General features: G+C 34.9%; 1 protein-coding gene and 1 long non-coding RNA gene across 2 annotated transcripts in view; both read left to right on the top strand.

The window, feature by feature from the left end:
* Positions 1-17206, top strand: part of LOC149258267 (MADS-box transcription factor 23-like) — a 208239-nt gene extending 191033 nt beyond the window's left edge. Inside the window, exons 4-7 of the mRNA XM_089371127.1 lie at positions 16072-16171; positions 16407-16448; positions 16608-16649; positions 16773-17206. Coding sequence (XP_089227253.1) covers positions 16072-16171; positions 16407-16448; positions 16608-16649; positions 16773-16973 — 385 coding nt within the window. The 3' untranslated portion in view covers positions 16974-17206. The remainder of the gene's footprint in view (positions 1-16071; positions 16172-16406; positions 16449-16607; positions 16650-16772) is intronic.
* LOC149258268 (uncharacterized) lies at positions 14497-16062 on the top strand. The gene is made up of 3 exons (XR_016246021.1): positions 14497-14824; positions 14923-14991; positions 15084-16062. It is a non-coding gene; the product is annotated as an uncharacterized LOC149258268 (long non-coding RNA).
* Positions 17207-24774: the final 7568 nt, after the last annotated feature.

The raw sequence follows: 24774 nt of genomic DNA on the forward strand, positions 1-24774 counted from the left end.
TTGAAATTGTAGAAAGGGCTGTGAGGAACCTGAAGGCCCAGCAATAAATCCACCCAACGATCCAGAGTCCAATGTTTCCTTGGGTTGGTCTAGGAGCGTGGCTTTGCGACAGCAAGGGAGTGACGTGAGTGTAGAGGAGGAGCGCAAATAAGTCCAGATAGGGGCACCATGATAGAAGAATGAATAGGCTGGTAACGAGGGACAATCTGTATTAATGCATCATTAAGGTTGAGAGAAGAGGAATTAAAGATTGTAATTGCACAAGGCCAAGTGGCGGTGGTAATAAGCCACGCGCCAACCCATTTAGCTGCCCACGTACCAATCAGACCATTAAACACCCGGATCCAGGAGAGATAGATCTTGTTGCACTAGGAGAGTGCAGTCTCATTTGATTTGTATATCATTGGAACTGTTCAGTGGACCAAAGAAGAATGGGAGTTGCTGATCGGCTCCTTGATTAGCCAGTCTATCTGCTACCTTGTTAGCTGTTCGCCGAATGTGCTTGAAGGTGATGCTGCGTGGAGCCCTAAGCCATTCTTCAATTTGTTCCAATCTTCTTAGGAGCTGCCAGCTCGAAGCAATCTTTGCTGCTAAAGCGCATGAGTGAATCTGAATAGCACCCTCTATTAATATTTGAGAATCCCCTTCCACTTCTGGAGGGATTTTTTTTTTTTTTTGTTTTATTTCTGCTATACAAATGCCCTTCCACAAGCCTTCGAGTTCGGCAGCATTGTTGGTGTCTCTTCCAAGTGAACCATGATATATGTTTAGAACAGAGCCTACAACATCTCTGAAGATACCACCATATCTAGCCGGCCCAGGATTTCCCTTACTAGCTCCGTCAAAGTTTAGTTTGTAAGGGTGGATGGCAGGGGGAGACCAGCATTAGGGAGACTCAGAGTGGATGGAGGATCTGGGCTTGATATGAGCTATAAAAGTGAGATCCAGTTCCCAATTGACCAGAATAAGGCATTCCTAGGTTGAAACTAGCAAATCTGAGTCTTGCCAGTGTCTAAGAGCTAGAGTTTCTTGAAGGTTTTGTTTGAGAAGTAGCTAAAGAGTGTCAAGGGGCATACTATGATTTTTAAAGATCCTGTTATTTCTTTCCTTCCAGATGATCCAGTAGACAAAGCTCGGTAAGAGGTTCCAGAGGGAATTGAGAAGAAGACTTTGGAAAGGATGCTGAGGCCAGTTCCTGATGGTGTTTAAAATATCTCCCACACGTCTGCTCGTTCTTCTATTACACTGTGTTGTTCTCTCCCAAAGTTGAGCTGCTAATGGGGAGGTGTCCAAGAGATGCAAGATGGTCTTTGTGTGAAGATTGCAGTTGGGACATCTGGAAGGCCCAATAAATTCTCGCTTTTGTAGATTATCCCAAGTGAGGATCCATTGTTTGCTTAGTATCCAAAGGAAAGTGGAGACCTTAGGCCAGATACTTGGTTGCTAGACCTGATCCCATAGCTGATCGTTTATGATCTGTGTGGGTTGATAAAGGAGTTGGTATGCTTCCTTGGTAGTGAACATACCTTTGGGTGTATATCTCCATCGCACTTTTTCCTTCTAATCAGAGAATTTAATTTTCCTAAGTTTGAGCTCTTGATCGATCTCTTCATAAGTTTCCTCCTGCTAGTTAGCTTGACAGGTGTTAGCTATTCTCCAAAGTTGAAAACCTTGAGGGGATTGGTGCTGCCAAAATTGATGGACATGGATTTGATCATTTTGCTGCATAGTTGCTTGCCACATAGGTTTTTGAAAGAGAGAGGCGAGTTTGGGAAAATGTTGCCAAGATTCGTCCCAAAATCTTGGAGTGGTACCCGAGTGGATTTCCCAGAAGCTGTGCGCTTGAATAAAGGCACTGTGTTGCTTGGCTGCATTCCAAATTAGCAAGCCAGAGGTAGTCGTGCTGATGTGGATGAGATCCTCCATTGGACTGCCTAGAGCATATTTGGCCTACCAGAGATGTGCACAGGGAGTGTGCAGTTTTGAGATCCAGTTCCACCAGATGCGAGTGCCCATGGTATTTTTGTTGTGGAGGGGATCCCTCAGACTAAGCCCACTAGTTGACTTCAGAAGACAAACCTCAGACCATTTGATGAGAGCCCATTTTCTGTTGTGGCCCGAGGAACCCCAAAGAAAGTTTCTTTGTAGATTGAAGATATTTTTAAGAACCCATTTAGGGGCAGCCAAGATAGAAAATAAGTACAGAGGCAAGGCTTGGAGAATGGATTTGATTAGGATAAGCCTGCTTGCAATGTTAAGCAAGCGGTAGCTCTAGGAGGAGAGCCTAGTTTCTAAATTGTTAAGGAGGGTTCTCCAAGAAGCATGTTTGATGGCTGAATCAAACAGGGGAGCTCCAAGATATTTTGAAGGAAGCAAGGCTATCGGAAAGCCCAAAATCCTGGGTATGTTTCTCTGAGTGAGAATGGGAGTATGGAAGGAGAAGAGCTGGGATTTGGAGGCATTGATAGTGGTGCTAGAAGCTTCTGAGAAGAGATTGAGCAGGGACTTGAAGGCAGAGGCCTCCTGAACTGACGGATGGCGGAAAAGAATATTATCATCGACAAACTATTGGTGAGAGATGGGGGGTTGACCATGTAGAGAAATTCCCTTTAAAGAGTGTGAATTGATAGCAAAATGAAGAAGGTGACTAAGTCCTTCGGCCATGAGAACAAAAAGGAACGGGGAGAGAGGATCGCCTTGATGGATACCCCGGGAAGGACGAAAGGGCGGGGAAGGAGAACCATTAAGAAGAATGGAGAAAGATGGGGAGGAAATGAGATTCATAATCCATCGAGTCCAAGTAGCATTGAAGCCGAATGTAAGTAATATATGGTTAATATAGGTCAAGTTGAACTTATCGAAAGCTTTAGAAAGATCTAATTTGAGAATCATACTTGGATTTTTTAGAATCTTGAGGGAGTGGATCACTTCATGTGAGAGAATGATACCGTCCAGAATCTGGCACCCTTCGAGATAGTCTGTCTGCTCTGGGGAAATGAGGAGAGGGAGAAGAGGTTTGAGCCTGTTTGCCAATACTTTAGATATGAGTTTGTAGATTACATTGCAGAGTGCAATAGGCCTATATTTATCAGGTGTATTGGATTCTTCCACTTTAGGAACGAGAGCTATAAAGGTCGTGTTTAGGGAATCAAGGATCCAATGCATCGATCGCAATTCTTCCATGAGCTCCTAGACCTCTGTTTTGATATGCTCCCAAAAAGCATGAAAGAAGTTGGCTATGAAGCCATCAGGGCCAGGCACTTTGCCATCCTTGAGTTGGGCCATTGTGTCCTCCACTTCCTGCATAGAGATAGGCTGGAGAAGCATAATGTTGTGGTCCACAGTGATGATTTTAGGAATGTTCTGCGTAATAGATTGAATAGCTTGATTTCTGCAGCCCGGGGGCTCCCGAAGAATGTCCTGAAAGTACTCTTTGAATTCCTGTTCCACTTCTTCATGCACCTCCAGACGCTCCCCTTGCTGATTATTAATGAAGGTGATGTTATTGTGCATTCTCCTTTGAATCATAGACCTATGAAAGAATTTGGTATTTTTCTCCCCATCCTTAAGCCATCTGATCCTGGATTTTTGTCGCCACAGGGTCTCTTCTTGTTTCCTTCGTGCTTCAATCTAGGTCAAGAGGACATGTTCCTGTTGTGCATAGTCTTCCTTTCTTCCCTTAGAGATAATACACTATTGTAGTGTATTCATTTGCTGCTCCAGCACTTTCCGATGATAAAAAAATGTTACCAAATTGAGTGCGATTCCATGATTTGAGAACTTGTTTAAGGTATTTTAGCTTTTTATGAAACTGGAACATCTTGGCTCCTACAGGGGGAGTGAAGGATTTGTAGGCATCGTTGACTACTTCTTTGAAGTTAGGATGAGAAAACCAAAAGGATTCGAAGTGAAAAGGTCTATTGCACTTGGAGCCCGGACGCGACAACTGTAGCATTATGGGCCAATGATCAGAGCCCACTTGAGGCATGATGGAAGCATGAAAGTCCCCACCCAGGTGAATGGAATTATCCGACATAAGGAATTGATCCAACCTAGAAGCTATATGCTATGGTCCCCTTCTTTTATTGGTCCATGTATACATAGCATTAGAATTATGAAGGTCCATTAACTGGTTTCTGTGGATGAAGTCTTTGAAGTCGATGTTGTCACCTTCCAGCCTCGATCTTCCTCCTGATTTTTCCTCCAAAGTTGTGATGATGTTGAAGTCACCGCCACAAATCCAAATGGGAAAGCTCCTATCAGAGTTGAGAGCTGTGAGTGTGTTCAAAAAATCCAACTTTTTTCGTAAATCTTGTGGGAAATACACATTAGAGAGATGACCATGGATATTGGTTCTGATTAGGTCAAAGGTTGTCTGAATAAAGAAATGTGAGGCATGAAAATATTGAAGGGATAGAACTTGAGGGTTCCACATGATTGCTAGCCCTCCTGAAGCATCCACTGAGATTGAGCGGCATCCCGACCAGGCTTTATTTAGAATCTTTTCAAGTGCAGTGCTATTGCATTTTGTTTCTTGTAGAAAGACTAATGAAGGCTTTTCTTGCTGGATCATATTTTTTAACATTCTATGTTTTGCAGGGCTGTTAAGCCCTCTCACATTCCATGAGATGAGCTTCATGAGGAACAGTGGGGAAGAGATTTGAAAAACTTGGTCAGCTTGGGAAATCTACCAGATTCCACCAACATTTCTCCAATAATAATGGTTCTCTATAGATCCGTTTTGCACCCGTGTTTCTTCGTGTCTTTTAGTATTTTTTTTCCATCCCAGGGATTGCCTGCCTGAATACCAAGACATTTTTTATGTTGTGCTCTGGCCAAAACTACTTCAAGTCTTTCAATTTCCCGGGGGAGTATAGCACTGAATTCTTTCTGTCGACATGCTACTTCCAGGCTGAGAATGTCCAGACCTCCCAGATCTACACTTTCTGGTTCCTCATCCATGTGTATCGACATGTTCTATTCTTCCTCGTTTGACTTTTGATGGATACTGATAGCCAGAGCTGCATCTATCTCCATGTTGAAAGATTGTAGGGCTATATCTAGATCTTTATTATCAGAGGAGGTAGAGGCGGGGATACTGGTGAGATCGAAGGTTGAGAGCAGAGCTGAAGATTTTGGAGAAGGGCGGGGGTTAAGAAGGAGGTGGATCTGATGGAGGGATGAAAAGGGGATCCTCCATGTTATTTTGAGAAGTCAGGATTTTGAAACTGTTCCGAGTTTCAGGTTTCTTGAGATTATCTGGGGCAATTGGAGATTTCTTGGCATGCTTTCTTCGACTGGAGACCTTAGTGAATCCCTCAGCATATTTGCTCATCTTAGTGACAGGGGTTTTAGGCTGAAGATTCAATAGGCAATCACTGAAAACATGGGCATGTTCATGGCATTTCCTGCAACGAAAAGGAACATGCTCGTAGTCTATTGTTTGAACCCATTCAAAATTGTCATGAAATAGACTTACCGAGTCCGTGAGTGCTTTGGCCAAATGCATGTGTACACAGATCCTGGCATAGGAGGTGTATCTTCGGAATTTATTTTCCTCAGCGACTTTGATAAAAACCCCCAAGCTATTGCCTATGTCCTTTAAGGTCTCCTTGTTCCAATATTCCAGGGGAAGTGAGTACATACGGATCCATACTGGAGCTCAGTTGAAATCTTCCTTGTCTGGATTGAATCTCTCAATCCAGTCACGAAGGTACAGGCCTGTAGAGTTGAAGAAGTACAGGCCTCCCTCAAAGATACGAGTTTTGTCCTCCAGACAGTTGAAAGTAGCAGTGAAGAATCCTTTGGGATTGAGTTGTAGGGTAACTTATCCTTTAGACTTCCATTTGGAGGTGATCCATCCTTGCAAGGCCTTTTTAGTTGGCCAGAATCCGAGGAACTTACCTATGAGTGCATGATCCCTCATATATTGGATTTGGCTATTGATTCGGTCACTAGGGAGATCTATTTTGATTTTTTCTGCAGACTTGGGGATGCATGTTGTAGAGGACGCCTTTGGTCGTGACGTCGAGGCATTCTGGTCAATGCATTTGTCTTTGGTGGCCACGGAACCTGCAGCAAAGTCACCAGCGTTGTCGATGGCAAGATCAATGTCATGAGCGGCTAGTGGGGTGGAGCCGGGACTAGTCTGAGTGTCTAAGCTTGGAGAATTGTCAAAAGAGGGACCGATGGGGGGAGGGGGGGCCTTGCCCACCCCTCCAGAGGGCGGATTCATGGAGAAAGAGTCAGCAGAGAAGTAGAATCAGGATAGCAGTGAGCACAGTGGAGTAGGGAAACAGGGTTTACGCAGGAACCCTAGAAGGAGTAGCATTGCTCGGTTCCCTCATCGCCCATCCTTTTCGGCTGACACTGTATGAAGTCACATTATATCTAAGAACATTCAAAAAATGTGTTATATTTAGGTGAAGCCTATGGGCCAAATACTGTGGGCCAAATACCATGGGCTAAATTATTATTAATACCATGAAAAAAAAAGTTATTAACCCATTATTAACCCTAATATTAGTATTAATAAAAAAGAAGATGGCACATGGTATTGACCCATGGTATTCACGTGGAATATAGGCTATTAGATCCATCTTTACTCTAGATATACCAAGCCTTGGGAGGGATCAAATATCGTGATATGCAAACTAGCATAGAGTGAAAAAATATTTGATCCTAGGGCTTGGTAGATAAAGGGTAAAAATGGATCTTGTAATTTAATGTCACTTAAACATTTTAATTTGGTTAAAATAAAAAAATAAAATAAAAATCAATTATTAATTTTATTAATTTTTATAAATTACTAATAGTAGTTTTTAAGCTCCAGGTTTATGATAACCCATGGTATTGACCCATGGTAATATCATGGTATTCATGTGAGCATAGACTATTTGACGGGGAAATTCTATCAGCTTAGATCCATCTTAATTTCAGGTCTACAAGTGCTGAGAGGAATAAATAGATTTCATCCCTCCAAGAGTGGTAGAAGTGGAATTAAGATGGATATACGTTGGTTTTTATAATAATGAAGATATTAAATAGACTTAGGAAATTATATTATAAAAAACATCTTAAGGTGAATGGTTAAAGCTACATTTAGTCACTTCACAAAATTTAGTAAAAAATACCAATATCTCCATTCATATTGGTTTTTCTGATTTAACAAAAAAAAATATTCAAAACAGTGAAATCTTATCACTCTTTCCACATCACCCTCGCAAAAGAGAGATAGTCGGTGCCCAGATTTCCCACCATTTTTGAAACGTTCTCAATATGATATCTTCATGAAAAAGTTAAGTTACTAATGATGGATTAGTTGTTTGAAAAATATGTTGGTTTTTACAACCTTTCATCTTCTTTGTTATTCTTAATTTGTAGTAATGATCTGTAGGGTTTGGGCCAGTGCTTGAAAAATATGCTGGTTTGTACAACCTTTCATCTTCTTTGTTATTCTTATTTTTTCATAATGCTTTGTAGGGGTTGGGCCAGTGCACCATATTGTCCTAAAAGGTAGATATTGTGCACCAAAAAGGAAATTAATCCACATGTTACAACGTTGTTAAAAAATGCAAGACATATGAAGGTAGTGAATTATGCTAATAAGAAATTTAGATGGGGAGAGATGTAATTAAATTTTATTATTTAATTGAAGATTTCAAATCAAAATAATAATAAATCTATAAGTATATATTAATATATTGATTGGAAGGCTTCTGACAATGGTCACTTCTTTCCATTAGATCCCCTTTAGCCCTTTGGGATACCTACTACTTTCTTATATTATATAGCTGGGGCTTGCTACTTGTTGGCATGTTGGGGTAAACAAAATGTGTTTTTTTTTATCTCGCAGTTGGAGTCTGTGGAATAAGAAAGAAATTTGATAGCTTGACAAAAGTGGTACAAAATATGTTTTTTTTTTTTTTTTTATCTCGTAGTTGGACTCGATGGAATAAGAAAGAAATTTGATAGCTTGACAAAAGTGGTAGAGAAAAGAATAATCTCTCCTACCTTGACAAAATTGGTGGTCAAGATCAACACCTACAAGAACTTTGTTGTGGAATATTATCAAAACTAATAGAAGGATATGAAAGAGTGTACAGTGAGAACCTTGACAAACATGGCCACTGAAACTTGCAACATTGTTTGTAGGAAGAGAAAATTATGTTTCTTTTTTCCAAATATGTATGTTAGTATATTACAATTTAATGAATATGTTTTCCTATTATCATATATGGTTTCATGATTTAACAAAAAAAATCGCCAAGACTTCACTTTTTATTATTCAGTGAAAGATTTGCCAAGATCTTACAAGATTTTATAATTCAGTGATAGATTTTCCATGAATTTACAAGATAATATAATCTGATGAGAGATTCACCAAAAAAATTATACATACATATTATATTATTGATAAAATTGCCTCGCATTTTTCCTATGTATCATGGGGATTCGCCCATTTATTATACATATAAATTTAGGGTGGTTCTTAAAATTTTCCCTAGTCTTTGGATTCGCGGATCCAAAGTCTCGCTTCTTCTGTTTAAACTTCTCCTCGATCTTGACAACGTATCGATATGCTGTGCTTTGCAAGGAGATGTTCAGGAACTCCATCTCGTCTTGGATGTACTTGTGTAGGTAGCCACGGTATTTGAGTACCAAATGTAGCTCAGAATCCTTGATACCAAACTTTGTGCGAAGCGTATGAAAAATATTTGTAAACTCCGGCACATCTTGGTCCCTTCCCTGCCGCAGCGTGGTCCACTTTATGTATTTGTCCTCATAACTTTTGACAGGATAATACTGCTCCTTGATGGCGTCCCGAAATGAATTCCAAGTGGGAGGGGTTGAAAACAGTGAGTTCGTATTTTCATCCTTCTGGTCACAGTAGGTTTCCCACTAGTCCTTGACATGGGGGGTGGCTTTGAGAAGAGAGAAAGTGATCTTTTGTTGGCTGGAAAAATCATGAACAGAAAAATACCCTTATAGCAAATTTAACCATTTATCTATGGCATTTGTGTCTATTTGACCCTCAAATATGGGGATTTCAAGGTTAACTTGTACCTTAAAGGGTGTGGCCTTTCTAGTGTAGCTGCTGGAAGTAGCTGCGTCACCCCTGGGTAGCCACTGAAGGATCTGCGAAAAGTTGTCCATCATCATATTCATTTATCACTCAAGGGCTTCTTCAAGCAAGATTTTGATAGGATCTCCTGCCCCCTCATATTTCTTTTCTTCTGCTATGGGAGGTCGTTGGGATTTGTGAGGCTAGTCTTGTAAAGGTTCGACCAGTTCAAGCCCTAACTCCTTATATCCTGACCTCGTTGGGGACATGCAAAGAAAAACAAGAAAGAGCAGACCGATTTGATACCACTAATCCATATTTAAATAGGAACATAACAATTTATAGATTTAACCAGAAATACAAAGATGCAGTAGAAATAATACTTCATTTCATTAATGTAAAATACTGAAATATGCTTACAAATAGAAATGGAAATAAACCAGCTAGGGTGGTGGAAGCTTATCTCTCAGAAGAGGTGTGGCGGCTACATGCCTATGAAATGTGTTACAATGAGGCTAAAAGGCCTATTTATTGTTTAGAAATAATAGAAAACCCTAAACATCCAAAAACCTAACCCTAGGAGATGAAACGCCAAACTGTGGGCCCTGTTTGGGTAAATTTGTACATCGACTTCCCAGGGTCATAACTTTGGCATACGATCTCTATTTGACACGCACAATACCTCGTTAGAAATATCTATCTGAGGACTAAAAATTTTAAGTGAAAACCATCGATCTGTAACCCACGTTTCTCCTGGTTTTCCCAAAAAGCTTTGTTTAGGGCATCAAAATGGCTCCAGAAGTTCAGGACCCGAAAAATTGCCAAAAATAGTCAATTGTGCTACAATTAAGAAAACTGAAAAAACTGAAAGAGACAATTATGGGGTTCGAAGTGGGATAGGCGGGTGGCCACCAAAATCCACGTGGATCAATGACATACCTTGATTTGGTTTTGGAAATGGAAAGATGAACTTCCACATTTACTTCCTCCACTTTGTATTCCTTTGAAGAACTTCTTCTTTGCCATAAGTTCTAAGTTTGTATTATGTGGCTTCAAATTTTGCACCTCTCTTCTTCCTGCATCAATATACTTGTCAATTCCTCAAAATTTTACATTCTCTCACTTGCTGCAAGACTTGTAATAAACATTTGATAGTCCTCTCACATTTCATTTAAATAGATTGTCACAAGATGAATACCAAACACTGATTCTCCTATGTCTCCCATCTTATCTTTAAAGTCTTTAATTCTTGAAACAAATTCACTAAGAAATTAATTTTCTTCCATTTTAATATAAATAAGCTTACTTTCCAGGAAGAGGACACGATTTGTATTTTTGGTCTTATACAGATCCTTAAGTGTAGTCCAGGTTTCACTAGAAGTTTTACAGTGATGAATGTGAGGAACTATATTATCTTTAACAAAAATCCTTAATAATACATTTTTTTTTTCTCACGCTTCTCTTGGTCTTGAATTGATGCATCTGTAGTGCCCGCATCATGCTTTTCTTCTTCTCCCTTTGTAATGGTCCACGAAAACCAAACAACAAAGATATGTCTAAGATCCAATGTTTTGGATGCCAAGAATATGGACAGTACAAAAGTAATTCTCCTAAGCTTAAGAAGGTCAACAATAACAAAATGAAGAGGGAAGAAGCTCACATAACTCAAGAGATGAAAGAAGAAGGAAAGAAGCAAAAGAAGGAAGATCCTTCGGATCTCTACTATGACTAGGTAAAAATCCTTACTTCTAGACTTCTTTCAAAGTTTAGAGTTGAATAGGAGCATGTAGGAATAAATTAAAATTGGATTGCTAGAAACACCCTCTAGAATCTAGCAACATGATATATATAGAGTTCTAGACACTCATGTAGATGTAGCATTTACGAGAAGAACAAAAATGCATAAGAAGAAATATATTTTAGAATATAGGAGCATGGAAGATATAGCTCAAGATATTCGTGTAGAATAAGCATACCTAGTAGAGGCCTCATACATTATTAAAGAAAAAATGATCATGATAAGAATCTTGTAAGACCTACTTCATCAAAAGAAAGGAAACATTTGCAAGTTAAGGACCTTTAAGATTCTATGATGGAATCTTCAAAAGAAGGTTGATGAACCAAGGCAGATGTCTCATTGGGAATCCCATTCATAGGATTCAAGAAAAGGGATGATATTTAGGGAAGCTAAGATGAAGAAAGAAGGGCCACACCAAGGTCAATCAGATGAAGCAAGGATGATCAAAGGAGAATCAAGATTAGGTATGTATGCATCAAGTTTTAGGTCATGTTATCATTTGTATATTATTGAGTCATGGGTATAGTTCTATAACGTGATCAAGCATGAAAGAATGTATTTCTCCAAGGACATGCTCGAAGGCATGTGCCACAATGCAATGAAGGTCAAGAAAGGAATATGCTTACATAAGGAGCATAGGATTGTTGAATAAGAAGCAAGAAGAATTTCTGACAAGTCTCGAAAGCAAGAAATAAAGGAATGCTCTCAGAAGAAGCATTGAATGATTGACCTATCTATATGAGAAGAAGCAAATGAAGAAAGTGATCAAGCATGTGACGAACACCATGATCACCAAGAATTACTATCCCAAAAAATGCGTTGAAAGATATCTCCTGAAAAAAGGTAGGACAACTTTGATAAATGAAGAAAGGACCCTTGAAACCTATGAAGGCCTTGGAGATATGTAGGTGCAGATAATTGATTCTACTGTACAAAGATGTCGTGATGAAGAAGCCATCCAACAAAGAAAAGGAAATGTTGAAGCAATATCAGGATGAAGTCATGATGGGCTACTAGGTCAAAAACATGTAATAAAGCAAGTACAATAAAGCATCCATGAGAAGAGTATTTCGAAGGATGGACAAGATGACAAAGGAGTAGCCAAGATGACAAGAAAACCAGATTGTCACTTTCCATGAAGCAATGACATGACAAACCAAGAAGGACAATGATCAGTGAATGGTGCCCTACCTAGAAAAAGTTTGAATAAAGACTTCATGACATCAAGAAAGGAAGGAGATGAAGCAGTTGAAGGACACATGAAGAAGAAGTTTCTGAGGAAGGAAAGAGGCTCTACTTAAGAGGGAGAGCTGACAGGTCCCTGATTAAGATGGAATTTTTTGATCAACACTGATTACAATGTAGTGGAAATTATGTTTTCCATTTCATAGGTCATGCACTAGACGAGGACTAACAATCGTAAGTCTAGATGAAGGCCATGAATGGAAATGTAGACATAAGATTATTATCTTCACTTGGGAAGAAAGAATGGGAGGATTAGGTAATCATATGGGATCTGATACTCTTTGAGGATGTGGAGGGAATCCAAGACAAGAGTAGGCAAGAAGATCGATATTCTTTGATGGTTGGGAACCTAAGATAAGAATTATCCTAGAAGTTCATACTCGGTGAAGACACGGGTGGGTAAGTATGTTGAGAGACAATGATGAAGGTGTCTATATATCATTGGTCTCATGAGAATTGTAGCTCATGGTCTCATAAAGAGACAGATTTGTTAGTCAAGGCCTTGCACCATGACAATGCTGATGAATATGATGCTATAACAGATGGATTGCAAATCCGGTTTCTCTTATGTGAATTCTTCAAGATTGAAAATTACCAAACACCTTGTATATGTTGTATGAATACCTCCCTAGTTAAGAGGGAGTGTTGAAGGAAATGTAAGCACGCTAGGTCTTCATAAAGATAATTTTCATATTTGTATTTATTCAAGAAAAGAAAATTTATTTTTGTAATATTTGTCAATGAGTTTTTGGTCATTGAAAATAGGTCAAGCACATTTTAAAGTGGTTCTAGAATGTCAAATTCAAAATATAATTATGATGAGACCCTTTGAGGGCATGTTACATCAAGTATGTCAATGTACAAGGTCATGGGAACACATCAAAGATAAGTCAAATCCTCTTCTAGCATCAACGAAGTCTCCTAGTAGCAAAATGATGGATACAAATTGAATTACAGTGCAAACTGTAAGTCGACCTAAAAGACAGTCAAGTTAGCCTAAAGAAGGGGGGCAAACCTCTATTTATAGAGGTTTTCCACTCCTCATACAACACATCGTCAAGATCTGAAATCAATGAAGAAGGATAGCCAAGTGAGGGTGGAGAAAAGACAGTTTTGACGAGCCTCTAGTGTAGCGAAGGAGAAGAAGTAAAAGTTGAACTCAAAGGGACAGTCTTTAAGGAGAAACAGTCACACGTATGAGAAATAGAGTCACCTTTGCAGTCACATCAACAGTAATATAACAATCTCATGTTTATCATTGTTTGGGCTTCTAAACAGGGTTACAAGGCCTCCCATCCAAGCGAAGAGAGAAGGACCTCAAGCGAAGTTGGAAGGAGCCATATACCTACAGCTAGGACCCTCCCACGTGCGAAGAATAGGGCTGCAATGTTGTCACGCTCAACCTACTACCATGCATCAAAAGGAAACTCAGATGATCTAGAGAAGGAGTAAGTATCCTTAGGTGAAGGATATCACTAAGTAGAAGTATCTCTCCTAGAAGAGTTACTTACTATAGAAGGAAGAACAAAGTGCCAGAAGGAGCATAAGTTTCGGAAGATAAAGGTCCATGTGCTGGAAGTTACAGTGCAAAAAGAGGAAGGATTTGACTTATGTTTGGAAGTTGTTCAAATAAGGGTCTAGGGTTTGGATTTGACACATTACCTGATTCTTCTTCACGGTTCTCTTTGCCACCTTCTATTTCCATGTTCTTCGTTTGAAACTCTTGTTCCCCTGTCATGTTTTCGTGTTTAGGGCTAGGGACTAGTGGCTGATGATTTTGTCTATTAGATAGACTCTTCATAATTTTCTCTTGTTCCTACATCAGTTTTTTGTTGTCTACCCATAGCTAGGCCATCTCATCCTTCAATTCTTGTACAATCACCATGATATCTTTTGTGGTATTTCGTGGATCATCGCCCAGCTGCACCCAAACATCAGGATTGCCTTCCTCAAATGATGCTGGTTCTGCTCCCATTACGGACCTGTGTGGTAAATTCCCAGTTCTTCTTCTGATGTTTGCTCCTTGCTTCCTACATGCATATCACTAGTTTGTTATTTCTTTACTCCACAGGTCTCAGTTTGGAGTCCTGAGTGCTCTCATACCATATGTCACACATCTACCCATTATATATATGTAAAAAAATGGCAATATTTACAACTGTAAATTTGAAAGGTTATTACACATAATATATATATATATATAATCGAAATGTAATATAAAACAAAACTATACTGTTACCTTTACATTTCTGTCATATTCTATAGTCGAACATATTATTATATATAAATTACGACATAATGGCTTGTCTTTGTCCCAACATGATTACGAAAGATCATATTAATTTTAATTTGATGACTTTGTGATTATTCCAGAATATCATATCCCAAGATTACCCGTAGTCATATACTGCCACTGGTGACTCAGCTGCGATATTTATCACTCCAACATTCTTGAATACCTGTGGTGTTAATGTTGTAGTTGTGGCATTCAGCCGAGGTGTGGTGTATTTACTCTTGTTGTGTGTTAGCCTATGGTACTACCTTGCTGTTATCTTTGGAGGGAGCTCCTCATCGAGGGTTCTCGGTCTTCGAGATGATCGAACGACGGAGAGGAGTTTCATATATCTATGCCTCTGGCATTGGATGTCGCTTGTCCATTTTTATCGTTCCAGCGAGGGTTTTCAACTGCTTAGAGGAGGGTTTCGTTCCGAGCTATGGTAGGTCAACAGTCTTGAATCTTTTTGCGGAATGGTTTGTTGTTATGCATGAGACTCCATACAAGTCTTCACTCAGCTCTGGTTCTTTTGCCGGGCAGGCGCAAAATGATTTTCCCGTGCCCGCGTTCTGAAGGGAGGAGGGTTTCTACCCACAATTCCATTTCTGGGTAAGGATAGTTAAATAGAGTCTCTGTTTTCCCTCTTTTTGATTGTAAATTGCCTTCATGCACAAGTTTTTAACTCTATTGTTTCCTTTTAGGTGGAAAGGTAGTTTTAATGGAGCACAAGATTTGGGAAGAGCGTCAAATCTAGTCTCAGCTCCTCTTTTTGGGCGTGGAATTATCATATGGAAAAATCCATCGAGCATTTCTTCTTACTTAGCTTGATTCTTAAAGGGCTGTGATAGCCGGAGAGGTTAGGTTCTAGGAGGGTTATGCTGTTGCATACTTTGTGACTGTCTCTGGTATTTTGTTTTCAAAAGGGTATCGTCGGACCCTTAAGGCGAGGTCTATATATTTTTTAAGGGCATGGGGGTTATCTCCCCTGAATCTCCCCTCGAGCTGTTCCTGATTTAGGAACCTTCTATTGAACCTTCTTCCTTAGAATATCAGATGCTCAGCTATATGGATTGAGAATAAATATATTGAAAGTAGACACCATTATGTATGGATAAAAATGCTGTCGGTTTAGTATAGATAAACTATCAAATATTTACTTAAATTAATCTAGCTCTTTTACATTATCTGATTTGTAACATTCAAACACTTCCTCCCACCCAACCATATTTACATTATCTGATTTGTAACATTCAAACACTTCCTCCCACCCAACCATATTTGCTTCTAGTTTAGAATAGAGGGATCATATAATTCTGATTGGTATATTTTGATCCGTAAAGTGTATGCTTTGGCTCTTCTAAATGTTATTTTGTTTTTTATTTTTTTGGGATGGTAGATTATGAAAATATTTCCGAATTTGATGGCTGTTTTGATTATGGGATTCCAAAATATTCTTTATTAATATAAAGATGTTCAGTTTTTTTTTACTATTAGATTTCAAAAGATTCCTTAAATCTAAAATCAACATAAAGACGCTTAAGTTTTTTTAGTATTTTAAGTCTGTATTTAAAATATTACTGATAAATTGGTGAATTCTATATAATGACCAGTTTTCATTTGATTATTGAGATATTGGCGAATTCTGTATAACGACAAGTTTTCATTTGATTATTGTTATCTTTGAAGCAGACAGTTAATGGGAACAGATCTGTCGACATTGAGCCTGAAAGACCTCCATCATTTAGAGCAACTGTTAGACATGAGCCTTCATCGTGTACGAGAAAAAAAGGTTGTCAAAGCCTTGCTTATCTACAACACATATTCAACCCTTTTTTTTAAACACTAAGCAATATCATCGAAATGTATTGAAATTTTTATTTCACATTAAACTTATCAGCCACTTTGTATTTGTTATTTCAACATTTTTTTTTTTTAATCCCATAGCACTAAGCAATATAATGGAAATGGTTTGAAATTTTTATTCCACATTAAACATATCAGTCACTCTGTATTTGTAATTTCAGCATAAAATTTTGATTGATGAACTTGAAGAGCATAACCGAAAGGTATGTACTAATCTATCCCTTGTCCAAACATTAAAATTACAGTACCATTCTTATTTTTCCATCTTTATGTAGTGTGGGCCTGTCCTCTTTTAATCACTACATTATCACGTAATTTTTTCAAGCTGTTAAATCTCATGCTTTGGTGCCACTGTGAAGCAGGAACGTTTGTTGTATGAAGAGAATATGAAATTACACAAGACGGTACTGAGAATTCCCTTAATCAATTAGTGATCACTGAGCTATATGGAAAACCGAGCACTGTGTTTTTGTATTTAGTTGCCTATAACTTGTTTTAATCGTATTGCATTAATATATTGTGCCTAGATCTCAAAGTTGGAATCTTCAAGCATAGCAAGAACAGGCATGGACTTGTGTATGGAGAGTATGAATTGCAGTTATGTTCAAGGTGAAACCTCTGAAGCGGCTATAAGTGTTCGTAATTTCTCCCTTCACCAAAACCATCAAGACTCCAGCCAGATTTATGATGCGAAATCAAAGGATAGTGTTGTTACGCAGTTGTGGTAGCAGCTTCTTTCATCCACATTGCATTTATTTAATTCTTGTGATCTCCTGTGCGAGTCTGTACTCAAATCACTCGATTGAAAATCTTTAACGAAAAATTACTTATCAGATCGTGGTCTCTTCTGCATTAACTCAATGAGAGAACAAATTTGTGTATTTGATTCAACCATGCGGCAAAGTCTAATTATAATCTCAAAAGGATTGCCAGGTTTAGTGAAGTCACTGGACTATATGTACATGAACTCCTAAGGTGTTTTTTAGTGTGTTCCTCATTAGTGATATTCATTTTTACAAGTTTTTTTTATTTATACTTAATGATAAAGTGAAGTTATAACATCCTTAATGCACTGAGCAATATATATTATTCATTAAATTTTATATTTGATTAAATTTAAAGAATATGTTTATTACATTTTATATTTAATTAAATCCAAAAATAGCATATACTGCTCAATACATTAACAAAATTATAACTAATAATTAATAATTACTATAATTACTCTAAACTAATATATTTTACTGCCACTGCGAGTATCATGGGATACTCTTACGTACTTCGAACAATATGTCCACTGGATGGTAATTAGTGACAAGCACGTAGAGGAGCCTACTCCACGTGGCATATGTTGATAGATGCAATTCTTTAACCTGTTATACTATGATTCAATTCGATGGTTGATATTAATTTCGATTCTAAGATACTTAAAAACCAAAAATTTACATATCTTAACGCATTAAAATATATTAAAAACACAAAGTAATGGCTCAAAGATGGGAAGGTAGAGATAGACCCCACTTTTGGGACGTAATTTTTTGATCGTATTTAAGAGATCATTTTCATTTTAATTAAAAAGTATATGTTAATTATTTAGAAATATATATAGATTTTTATATTCTTAAATGTTTTTTTATAATGTCTTTTATATAAAAAATATATATATTAATAAAAAGATGTATACTTTTTTTGTTCTCAGATAACTTTTTATAATGTATTTTATATAAAGAACACAAATGTTATGGTTATAGTTTTTGGAGTTATTATATATTTGTTATGAATTCAATATACTATGAAAGAATTAAATTTAATGGAAAGAAATATAATATTTATAATCTTTTTATCAAACATTATTTTTTTCCAAATTATTTATATAACAAAACTTATATAACATTTAGTCATATTATTAAATAATATAATATATTGGTAAATATTTATAAAAAAAATTAAATAAATATTAGATCTAAGACTTTTGTGATATATAACGTTGATATTAGTCTTTCGGATTAATCACATCATTAGGATTTGGTCGACGTTTGGAACCAACTAATGTGGTTCATCCTTAGGACAAGATGAGAAATCAATAGATCTGAAGGAATAAAAAGCAAGGATGCATCACTGCCCAGAGTTTGCAGTTGGAAAATAACCATTAGGGAACTTGTTATGTAATAAATAAATATTTAGTTTTGATATTTTAAAATGATAAAATTAAATTTAGTTATAAAATTCGTTGTTGTGTAATAAATAAATATTAAATTTCCGTATTATAAATGGAATACTAGAATTAAATATTATTTTTTAGAGCTAATTAATATTAACTATTGTAGTACTATTGTCTAGAGATAATTAATAATATAGTTTGTTAGGATTTGACTTATAGTAATAGAAACTAGCTATTATGAAGTAATATTATTTATGAATCATAAGTTAAATTTTTAATAGAAATGTTATCTATAAATAGTTAGTTTAAAAGTGTAATATGTTACGGTATAAATAGTTAGTTTAAATAGTGTAATATGTTACGGTCTGACCCTTTCTTTTATTGATTGGAACAATATTTAATTTATTAATAATTTAATATTATTAATTATTATTATAATCTTATAGGGGGCCTGTAATATTAAATCCTATCAATAATGTACCGATGGTATAATATTATTATAGAGATTAACAATAATATTAAACACATTATTTTAATATAATTGGATATATTAATTTCTATGATAATAATTTTAATTTAGTATCAATAAAATAAAAAGACTAAGAATGGAAGAAAGAAAACTAATCACATAAAAATGGAGGATGGCTAATGATGAACCGATGGTATTTCTATGATGCAAACTCTGGGCAACGATGCATCCTTGCTATTTATTCCCTCAGATTTATTGATTTCTTACCTTGTCTCAAGGATGAACCACATTAGTTGGTTCGAAAAGTTGACCAAATCTTAACAATGTGATTAATCCAAAAAACTGATATTAAATAAATACTTAAAATAAATATTTATTTCATAAATTATATTACCGAATAATAATATTTAAGATAATTTAAATAAAATGATTCAATATTAACTATATTAAAACAACCATAAGGAAGGAAGTTGTAAGCATGTGACAAAATTATTTGAATTACTCAAGCAGGATAGTAAAACATTTCAATCAAATTACTATATTTTTATTTAGCGTCATGGTATATGTAAGTATTAGATAAATAATAATGAAGGAAATGGTAAGTATGCCATACAATTATTCGAATTTCGAATGGTTAGAGCATGATAGGAAAATATTTTAATAAAATTATTATATTTTTAGTTAGTGTTCTGATATATGAAAGTATTATTATTAGATAAATAAAATATTGTCTGATAATAAGATATTATTAGTTATATTATATTATTTTATATAAATTTTGTTGTTGTTGTTGTTGTTGTTATTATTATTATTATGTAATTTGTTATTTATTTAGATATTTTTTATTAGAAAAAATTAAAGAAATTTATTATTAGATTTGATTTTCCCTTGATACTATTTTATAAAAACATGAAAATTGATAATTAAAGATTAAAAATATTAAATATAAAAATAAAAATAATAATTATAAACATATTAAAAAATTAAACTTTATTAAATTGAAATAATAGTACTAATTATAAACTTATAAAAAAAAAAAATTATATTAAATATCTAAATACTAAAGTGAAGTTGTCACTAAAAAATGATTACATTTTTTAATATAATTTATTATTCTACTCTCCAAGATGCAGCTCAATGGGCCATAGAAATCTCTGGAAACTGAGAGTTCTATGGCTAAAATGCCCCTAGTTGCAGTCCAATTTATTGGGAGAGTTGTAGACCTAGATTAGTCTAATAGTTACGTGTATGGCTAGTTACTAAATATATATACATAATATGGAAAATTTTGTTTTATCAGAAATTGATTACTTAATTAAATTAAACACAAAAATAATTAATATAAAACAATATATATCTTAAATTTCATTACAACACAATTTGATTTAATTAGATATAATTTGTATATATTCATACTTAAAAAAGATTAAAATTATTTATATAGAAAATATAACCATAATAATCATTTATATTTAAGATTACTGCATCAATTTGATACCTGGGAACAAGATTTGTCTGCCAACACTAACTTGATTGTTTATATATATAATTCCTGCTTTGACTTTCATGCTTTGTCAAATAAATTATAATTTTTTTTTTTTACATAATTAGTTTAAAAAAATAAACCAATAAACAAAAAAAATTCAAAGTCCAAGTTAGATAACACAATGTCATGTTCGAATAAAGAACACGAACACGAGTAGCGTTTGTAAATAAAATTTTGATAGTTATCTTGAAACGGTATGCTAACTTATTCTTCTGGACCAATTTACACATAACCAATAACGATTACATTAAGAGCTTCTGTCTATGAATTAAATTTGAGGATTCGAATTTTAATCGTATACAAATTAGCGCAACCGTTTACTCTTTCAGCTGCTAATAATGGAAAAGTCCCTATAACAAGCTTGGAAACGCTTTAAAAACTTTCTGAGAAAGCCTATTACACGAATAAAGCTTGACTATTATAATAGGCCACCAAGCATGCTGCGAAGGAAAAACCATTGATTACTTATTTTGTTTGGTTGGTTATTGACCATTTCAGGGGTGGTCAGTGTATAGATGCTTGGAATCGTACAATTGCTTATTTCTAAGGATCTTGCCCATAAATAAATATATCAAATTAAAAATAAAATAAAAGTGAGAAACAGATTTGTATTATATTTTGAAGCATCTCCACCTATATATGGCTAATGTTAGATCAGATGTTTTACTTTTGTCTTGATGATGAACCACAGTGGAGGGTTCTGAAACTTTAGCACCAATAAAATTATTTGATGTGATTTCTCCCGGAAATTTTCTCTCTAAAAATTTGTATTATGATAAATTTAGAGTTAAAATGGATGTATAATATATACATTTAAATGTGTATATTGTGTATGGAATGAATTAAACATATCTTTTACAATGACTAACATGCATTAAACTATATATTTATATTTTATTTTTAAGTTTTTCTTTTTTATTTTAATAATTTTATTATTATCAATATATAAAGTTTGTCCTCAGCTTGGTAGAGTCACAACCCAGAAAAATGCTTCACAAAGGTTTTTAGATATACCAAATTTGAGGTGAAATCTAATAAAAACAGAGAGTTATTTAATTCATACAAAATCATACATGGACAAGAAATATTTCTGGGTCTCTATATCCATCTCAATACCTTTAAGCAAGTGGATTTAAAATAAATGAAAATCTAAAGGTCATATTTATATGGACACAGGGGAAAGAGGGTTTTCTTTAGTGAATGTAGAAGAAAAGAAACTAAGTCTTCAAAAGTAGGTTATACTTGTTCAACCCAATTAGGTCGTACTTTTAGTGGATCTTTCACTTCCTAGAGAATTCTAGGAATATGAAACCCATAAAACCATTAGAAATTTCTTATGACAATTTTCAAATTCTTAAAAGCTACAAAGAGGGGTCGATACATCTTGTACACATGGATTTGTGTATATAAACATCTCCCACCCTCTCTCAATCTACACTATTTTTTTCTAACAGGAGTTAGTATAATAATAGGTACTTGACTATGAACACATTCTTTTCCATTAGAGAAGATGCCATGAGTATGGTCATCTCTTTATAGATTGTATTATGATCCACAAATATTATCCTGTGATTCATTATCACCAAAAATATGAACAGGGCTTAAAAAAATCTATCCCATGTAGATGCAACTGGAAGTATCTCGGCTTTGCTACCCATTATCTCAATCTCAAAATGTTCAATAATTTTCAAACTCTACCCTCTTTTAACAATACCAACCATTAGGATTCAAATCAAGAAAATCCCAATATGGAAAAAGAAGAGAAGGGAGATCCACTCTTGCGATTTTTTTTTTTAAATATGTAAATAGATGTTCAAAATCATACAATTGCTTCCTTTTAACGGTCTTGAGCATAAATAAATATATCAAATTAAAAATAAAATAAAAGTGAGAAACAGATTTGTATTATGATAAATTTAGAGTTAAAATGGACGTATCTTGTATACATTTAAATGTGTATATTGAGTGTGGAATGAATTAAGCATATCTTTTACAATGAGTAACATGCATTAAAATATATATCTATATTTTATTTTTAAATTTTGTTTATTTTTTATTATTATTAATATATGAAGTTTGTGCTGAGTTTGGTAGAGTCACAACCTAGAGAAATTCTTAACAAAAGTTTTTAGATATACCAAATTTGAGGTGAAATCTAATAGAAACGAAGAGTATATTTAAGTCGTACAAAATCATGCATTGACACGAAATATTTTTGGGTCTCTATACCCATCTAAATATCTTTAAGCAAGTGGATTCAAAATAAATGAAAATCTAGAGGTCATATTTATCTGGACACAAGGGAAGGAGTTTCCTTAAATGAATGTAGAAGAAAAGAAACTAAGTCTTCAAAAGCAGGTTATACTTGTTCAACACAATTGGGTTGTAGGTTTAGTGGATCGCTCACTTCCTAGAGAATTCTAGGAATATGAAACCCATAAAACCATTGGAAATTCCTTATGACTATTTTCAAATTCTTAAAAGCTACAAAGAGGGGTTGATACACCTTGTACACATGGATTTCTGTATATAAACATCTCCCACCCTCTCTCAATCTCCACTATTTTTTTCTACTAGTAGTTAGTATAATAATAGGTACTTGACTATGAACACATTCGTTTCCATTAGAGAAGATGCCATGAGTATGGTCATCTCTTTATAGATTGTCTTATGATCCACAAATATTCTCTCGTGATTCATTATCTCCCGTAATATGAACAGGGCTTCAAAAAATCTATCCCATGTAGATGGAACCTGAACTCCATCGGGTTCGCTACCCATGATCTCAATCTCAAAATGTCCAATAATATTGAAACTCTACCCTCTTTTAACAATACCAGCCATTAGGATTCAAATCAAGAAAATCCCAATATGGGAAAAGAATAGAAGGGAGATCCACTCTTGCAAAAAAATTGTAAATATGTAAATAGATGCTCGGAATCGTACAATTGCTTCCTTTTAATGATCTTGCACATAAATAAATATATCGAATTAAAAATAAAATAAAAGTGAGAAACAGATTTGTATTATGATAAATTTAGAGTTAAAATGGATGTATACTATACACATTTAAATGTGTATATTTAGTATGGAATGAATTAAGCATATCTTTTACAATGAGTAATATGCATTAAAATATATATCTATATTTTAATTTTAAGTTTTGTATTTTTTTTATTTTAATATTTTATTATTATTAATATGTGAAGTTTGTGCTTAGTTTGGTAGAGTCACAATCCAGAGAAATGATTAACAAAGGTTTTTAGATATATCGAATTTGAGATGAAATCTAATAAAAACAGAGAGTATATTTAATTCATACAAAATCATGCATTGACGAGAAATATTTTTGGGTCCCTATACCCATCTAAATACCTTTAAGCAAGTGGATTAAAAAAAAGATGAAAATGGAAAGGCCATATTTATCTGGATTGAGGCGAAAGAGGGTTTTCTTTAGTGAATGTAGAAGAAAAGAAACTAAATCTTCAAAAGTAGGTTATACTTGTTCAACCCAATTGGGTCATACTTTTAGTGGTTCTTTCACTTCCTAGAGAATTCTAGGAATATGAAACCCATAAAGCCATTGGAAATACCATATGACAATTTTCAAATTCTTAAAAGCTACAAAGAAGTGTTGATACACCTTGTCCACATGGATTTTTGTATATAAATATCTCCCACCCTCTCTTAATCTCCACTATTTTTTTCTACTAGGAGTTGGCATAATAATAGGTGCCTGACTATGAACACATTCTTTCCCATTAGAGAAGATGCCATGAGTATGACCATCTCTTTATAGATTGTCTTATGATCAACAAATATTCTCCTGTGACTCATTATCACCAAAAATATGAACAGAGCTTCAAAAAGTCTATCCCATGTAGATGGAACCTGAACTCCGTCAGCTTCACCACCCATGATCTCAATCACAAAATGTCCAATAATTTTGAAACTCTACCCTCCTTTAACAATACCAACTATTAGGATTCAATCATGAAACTTCCAATATGAAAAAAGAATAGAAGAGAGATCCACTCTTATGAAAAAATTTGTAAATATATAAGTAGATGCTCCGAATCATAAAATTGCTTCCTTTTAACGGTCTTGCACATAAATAAATATATATAATTAAAAATAAAATAAAAGTGAGAAACAGATTTGTATTATGATAAATTTAGAGTTAAAATTGATGTATACTATATACATTTAAATGTGTATATTGAGTATGGAATGAATTAAACATATCTTGTACAATGAGTAACATGCATTAAAATATATATCTATATTTTATTTTTAAGTTCTTTTTTTTAAAGAATTTTATTTTTATTAATATATGAATTTTTTGCTCAGTTT

The sequence above is a fragment of the Pinus tabuliformis genome, chromosome 6 (genome assembly GCF_031772625.1).
Source record: "Pinus tabuliformis cultivar Carrire ecotype Pingquan chromosome 6, CPIR1, whole genome shotgun sequence".
Classification (NCBI taxonomy): Eukaryota; Viridiplantae; Streptophyta; class Pinopsida; order Pinales; family Pinaceae; genus Pinus; species Pinus tabuliformis.